The sequence below is a fragment of the Cebus imitator genome, unplaced genomic scaffold (genome assembly GCF_001604975.1).
Source record: "Cebus imitator isolate Cc_AM_T3 unplaced genomic scaffold, Cebus_imitator-1.0 Scaffold24, whole genome shotgun sequence".
NCBI classification, from domain to species: domain Eukaryota; kingdom Metazoa; phylum Chordata; class Mammalia; order Primates; family Cebidae; genus Cebus; species Cebus imitator.
The window spans coordinates 14570252-14576349 of record NW_016107339.1 but is presented as its reverse complement, the minus strand read 5'-3'; the positions used below and the strand labels follow the sequence as shown (position 1 = coordinate 14576349).

Genomic DNA, 6098 nt, shown 5'->3' with positions numbered 1-6098 from the left:
GGGGTTTCACTATGTTGACCAGGATGGTCTCGATCTCTTGACCTCGTGATCCACCCGCCTCGGCCTCCCAAAGTGCTGGGATTACAGGCTTGAGCCACCGCGCCCGGCTGATGTCACTTTTTAATTTGAAAAACGAGAGATGCATAGTAAAAATATAATGTATGTAAGACTTACAATACTTTGTTTTCCTCTTTTTTTTTGAGACAGAGTCTTGCTATGTCACTCAGGCTGGTGTGCAGTGGTGTGATCTTGGTTCACTGCAACCTCCACCTCTGGGTTCAATCGATTCTCCTGACTCAGCCCCCTGAGTAGTTGGGATTACAGGCATGTGCCACCAACCCAGCTAATTGTTTGTTTTTTCCCCCCTGAGACTAAGTCTTGCTCTATTGCCCAGGCTGGAGCACAGTGGTGCTGTAATCTCAAAGTGCTGGGATTACAAGGCGTAAGCCTTGGTGCCAGGCCTAATTGTTGTATTTTTAGTAGAGACAGCGTTTCACTATGTTGACCGGGCTGGTCTCAAACTCCTGACCTCAGGTGATCCACCCGCCTCAGCCTCCCAGAGTGCTAAAATTATAGGTGTGAGCCACTGCATCCAGACAAGGCTTATAATCCAAAAGACAATTTGTATGCCAGAATTAAAACAAACAAACAAAACATATTCCATTGAAGAGCCAACTAAAAATATCTTGAAGAAAATTAAAACCCGGTCCTACTTCAGAGACCTGTTGTAGCCAGGAAATTATTAAAGATTTAGTTCAAATTGTAGGAGAATAATAAAAAGTAAAAAACAATGAACAAGACTAGAATTCAGTAACAGGTTGTGAAAGGAAAATAAATCTTGGGACCCCAAAATCACTAAGCCAAAGGAAAAGTCAAGCTGGGAACTACATCAGGCAAACCTGCCTCCCATTTCATTCCTAAATAAGAGCTGAAAAGATTTAAAAAGAGCTACAAACCACCCAGGCATGGTGGCTCGCACCTGTAATCCCAGCACTTTGGGAGGCTGAGGCAGGTGAATCACTTGAGTTTGAGACGAGCCTGGCCAACATGGTGAAACGCCATCTCTACTAAAAATACAAAAATTAGCCAGGTGTGGTGGTGTGCACCTGTGATCCCAGCTAGGGATTACTCGGGAGGCAGAGGCAGAGGCTGCAGTGAGTTGAGATCATGCCACCGAACTCTAGCCTGCGTGGCTCACGCCTGTAATCCTAGCAATTTGGGAGCCCAAGGCAGGTGGCTCACCTGAGGTCAGGAGTTCATGACCTGACCAACATGGTGAAAACCGGTCTGTACTAAAAATACAAAAATTAGCTGGGCATGGTGGTGGGTGCCTGTAATCCCAGCTATTTGGGAGGCTGAGGAGGGAGATCCAGCCACTGCACTCCAGCCTGGGTGACAGAGTGAAACTGTTTAAAAAAAAAAAAAAAAGTGCTCTTTTTTGTTCAAGCCCCTGACTCCGGCAGGATGGGCAAGTGTCGTGGACTTCCTACTGCTAGGAAGGTCTGCAGCCACCTACGAGACCAGAAGTGGCATGATAAACAGCACAAGAAAGCCCATTTGAGCACAGCACTGAAGGCCAGCCCTTTTGGAGGTGCTGCTCATGCAAAAGGAATCGTGCTAGAAAAAGTAGGAGTTGAAGCCAAGCAGCCAAATTCTGCCATTAGGAAGTGTGTCAGGGTCCAGCTGATCAAGAATGGCAAGAAAATCACAGCCTTTGTACCCAATGATGGTTGCTTGAACTTTATTGAGGAAAATGATGAAGTTCTGGTTGCTGGATTTGGTCGCAAAGGTCATGCTGTTGGTGATATTCCTGGAGTCCTCTTTAAGGTTGTCAAAGTAGCCAATGTCTCTCTTTTGCCTCTATACAAAGGCAAGAAGGAAAGACCAAGATCATAAATTTTAATGGTGAAAACACTGTAGTAATAAATTTTCATATGCCAAACAAAACCAAAACAAAAAGTAAAAACTAACCAATAAAAAACAAAAAACCCACAGGGTATACTATAGTTTTCTTCTGAAGCAATTTTTTTTCTCTCTCCTGTTCTTGATTTTTACCAAGGATGAATTTTACTAGGACAAATTTACTTGTAAAGTAAGTTATTATACGTGGCTTGATTATTTGCATAAAATACAATAAGAATAGTGATTGGCTCTATAGGTTGAATTTTGCATTAGATTTTCAAAAACCTCTTGAGGCTAAGAAACCAAGCCAAGGATTTTTCAGACTGTGCCTGTCATACCGATACAAATTGGGTGAATTCCTTTCTTCTCAAGGTCACAGAATACCTTGAGGTTTCTAGGCCTATCATGTAGCGGCTGAGCCCAGTGGCTCACGCCTGTAATCCCAGCTCTTTGGGAAGCTGAGGTGGGAGAATCACCTGATCCTGGCAAGTTGAGGCTCCAGTGAACTATGATTGCACCACCATACTTTTAGTTTGGGCAACAGAGTGAGACCTTGCCACAATAAAAATAAAATAGTAGACCTCAGTTCCTCAAAGCACTCTGGAAATATTGGAAAATATGTGATTCTAGTCAAAACTGTGGTAAAATAATTGTATCTAATTGTGTACTAATTGTGTCCTGTTACAAAATAAAACAGATTCTTCCTGAATTTACCCAAATAACTATTTTGCCATAAATTAATAGTACTCATAGTTTCCAAATTTTGGAGAAATGAAGAGAAAGGCATGTTTTGTTCTTTTTTTTTTTTTTTGAGACAGTGTCTTGCTCTGTTCTCCAAGCTGGAGTGCAGTGGCACAATTTTGACTCACTGCACCATCCACCTCCCTGGTTCAAGTAATTCTCATGCCTCAGCCTCTGAGTAGCTGGGATTACAGGCATGCGTCACCATGCCTGGCTAATTTTGTAGTTTTAGTAGAGACAGGCTTTCACCATGTTGGTCAGGCTGGTCTTGAACTCCCAACCTCAGGTGATCTGCCCACTTTGGCCTCCCAAAGTGCTGGATTACAGGTGTGAGCCACTGCACCTGGCTAAAATTTATTTATTTTTTATCACTATTATTTATTGTTTTTGAGAATTTCTCTTACTTTCCTGCCAACTAAAAAAGATGTTTTAAGAAATACAAAAATTAGCCAGTCGTGGTGGCTGGCACATGTAATCCCAGCTACTTGGGAGGCTGAGGCAGAAAATTTCTTGAACCCAGGATGCGGAGGTTGCAGTGAGCCGAGATTGTGCCACTGCACTCCAGCCTGGGTGACAGAGCAAGACTCCATCTCAAAAAAAAAAGAAATATATCCTAGGCCAGGTGCGGTGGCTCATGCCTACAATCCCATCACTTGGGAGTCTGAGTTGGGCAGATCACTTTGAGGTCAGGAGTTTGAGGCCAGCCTGGCCAACATGGTAAAACCACCCCATCTCAGGCAGGGCTCGGTGGCTCATGCCTGTAATCCCAGTACTTTGGGAGGCTGAGGTGGGTGAATCACCTGAAGTCAGGAGTTTGAGACCAGCCTGGCCAACATGGTGAAACTCTGTCTCTGCTGAAAATAGAAAAAATTAACCGGGCATGGTGGCTGGCGCCTGTAATCCCAGCTACTCGGGAGGCTGAGGCAGGAGAATCACTTGAATCTGAGAGGTGGAGGTTGCAGTGAGTTGAGATCATGCCACTGCACTCCAGCCTGGGCAACAGAGCAAGATGCTGTCTCCAAACAATAAATAAATTAATTTAAAAAATCCAGAATATCAGGAAAAGGAAGACCTATAATTCTGTTGTGATAATTTGAGTCTACTGTGTTTTTTTTTGTTGTTGTTGTTGTTGTTGTTGAAAAGATGTCAAAGCCTTTGCTTTGATCTTCCTTCCCAATCCTTTTTTGGACAAAAATTGTTGGACGGCCATGGGTGGGTCACGTCTGTAATTCCAGCACTTTGGGAGGCCGAGTCGGTGGGGAGGTGGAGGATCACTTGACCCTAGGAGTTCAAGACCAACCTGGGCAACATAGTGGGACCCTGTCTCTACAAAAATAAAAATATTTGCTGGGCTTGGTGGCACGTGCCTGTCGTCCCACCTACCCAGGAGGCTGAGGTGGGAGGATTGCTTGAACCCAGGTGGTCAAGGCTGCAGTGAGGCAGTGAGCTGTGATCATGCTACTGCACCCCAGCCTGGGAGACAGAATAAGCCCCTGTCTCAAAAAAAAAAAAAACCAAAAACTGGCTTTTTCCTATTCCCTTCTTGTAATGACTTTTGGTTGGAAAGATTACATTAGCGAAAATGTATAATGGTCCCTGGTCCCTGACATTTGCTGTTCAGTCAGTGTTTGTTGTTACTGTCTCTTTCCATTGTTTAAGGGATAGCTGAGAAGACAGGGAGAGCCTGAGCTGGTTTTATCCTAAGCAAAGGAGCTGGGAGTGGGGATGAATATGTGAAGGGAAGAAGGGCCCATGCAAGGTAAAAGAGGGTGTTGGGGAAGGGGTTTCATGCTAGAATTTGGCTGCCAATCCAGCGGGCACTCACCAGGCTGTGATTTGCAAAGTCCACTGTAAAAAGAACACAAAACTTCAGTACTCGATAAGTTTATGCCAAGGGGGAAGTTAAACCTTGGAGACTGAGTCATGTAGCACGTTTGCAATTCTGCTTCTTATAATTCTCTTTCTCATTGCTCTTGTTCTGTAATGAGACCTCCTTTCCAATCACTGATCTTTGTTGTAGATTAACTGCCTCCTTTATTGTCCTGCACTTGACTCAGAACATATGGCACCAAAGACCTATGACTATTGCATCGTCAGTGTGGAATGTGAAAAATATCTTTCCCCAAGAAAAGAAAGAACACAAATTGACTAATCAGATCATTGTAACTGTGCAATAAGCCTTACTATAGAACGATGTTGAAACTCTGCTAAGCTTCCGTAAACTTTATGTCTATATAAATGATCTCAAACTTCTGCACTTTGGAAGAGACTTCTATTCTTTGGAATCTGTGCCTCTAGGTGGACCACTTCCTCAACATTTGCACTTGGATAAACTTCTTAAACTAGATCCTAAGCCTGGCACAGTGGTACATGCCTGCAGTCCCTGCTACTCTAGGAGGCTGAGGCAGGAGGATCCCTTGAGCCTAGGAGTCTGAATCTAACCTGGGCAGCATAGCGAGACTCCATCTCTAAAACAAAGATAACAACACTAGATTCTGACCCTTTTTTTCCCTTTGAGATGGAATCTTGCTCAGGCTGGAGCGCAGTGGTGTGATCTTGCCTCACTGCAACCTCAGCTTCCCAAGTTCAAGCAATTCTCCTACATCAGTCTCTTGAGTTGCTGAGACTACATGTGGGCCACCACGTCCAGCTAATTTTTTTATTTTTAGTAGAAACAGGGTTTCACCATTTGACCAGGCTGGTCTTGAACTCCTGACCTCAGGTGATCCACCTGCCTTGGCTTCCCAAAGTGCTGGGATTATAGGCATGAGCCACCGCATCCAGTCTAGATTTTGACCTTTTTAATTATTATATTTTAGATTGACACCACTTGCCCCGATTTGTTTGTTTGTTTTTGAGGCAGAGTCTCAACTTTGTCACCCAGGCTGGAGTGTATTGGCATGATCTTGGCTCACTGAAACCTCTGCCTCCCAGGTTCAAGCGATTCTCCTACCTCAGCCTCTCAAGTAGCTGGGATTACAACCACCTGCCAACAGTCTCGGCTAAATTTTTGTATTTTTAGTAAAGACAGTGTTTCACCCTGTTAGCCAGGCTGGTCTCAAACTCCTGACCTCAAGTGATCCGCCCACTTCAGCTTCCCAAAGTACTAGGATTATAGGCGTGAGCCTCCACACCCAGGCAACTTGCCCCAGTTTTTAAACAACTTATTTTTAAAACATATTTCCAGGCTGGGCGTGGTGGCTCACACCTGTAACCCAGCACTTTGGGAGGCTGAGGTGGGTGGATCACGAGCTCAAGAGATGGAGACTATCCTGGCCAACATCGTGAAACCCCATGTCTACTAAAAATACAAAAATTAGCTGGGTGTGGTGGTGTGCGCCTGTAGTCCTAGCTACTCAGGAGGCTGAGGCAGGAGAATCACGTGAACCTGGGAGGCAGAGGTTGCAGTGAGGTGAGATCGTGCCACTGCACTCCAGCCTTGGCGACAGAGCAAG

The 6098-nt window shown here is 44.7% G+C and overlaps 1 protein-coding gene across 1 annotated transcript; it reads left to right on the top strand.

Moving 5' to 3' along the window:
* The first annotated feature begins 1428 nt into the window (after window positions 1-1428).
* LOC108299821 (40S ribosomal protein S23-like) lies at window positions 1429-1942 on the top strand. Its single transcript, XM_037736313.1, has one exon. It carries the CDS (start codon window positions 1465-1467, stop codon window positions 1894-1896), a length of 432 nt encoding a protein of 143 aa, XP_037592241.1. The 5' UTR covers window positions 1429-1464; the 3' UTR covers window positions 1897-1942.
* The last annotated feature ends 4156 nt before the right edge of the window (window positions 1943-6098 follow it).

What these genes read in the sequence shown, in the direction of transcription:
- LOC108299821 (XM_037736313.1), top strand. Translation starts at nt 1,465, where the DNA reads ATGGGCAAGTGTCGTGGACTTCCTACTGCTAGGAAGGTCTGCAGCCAC.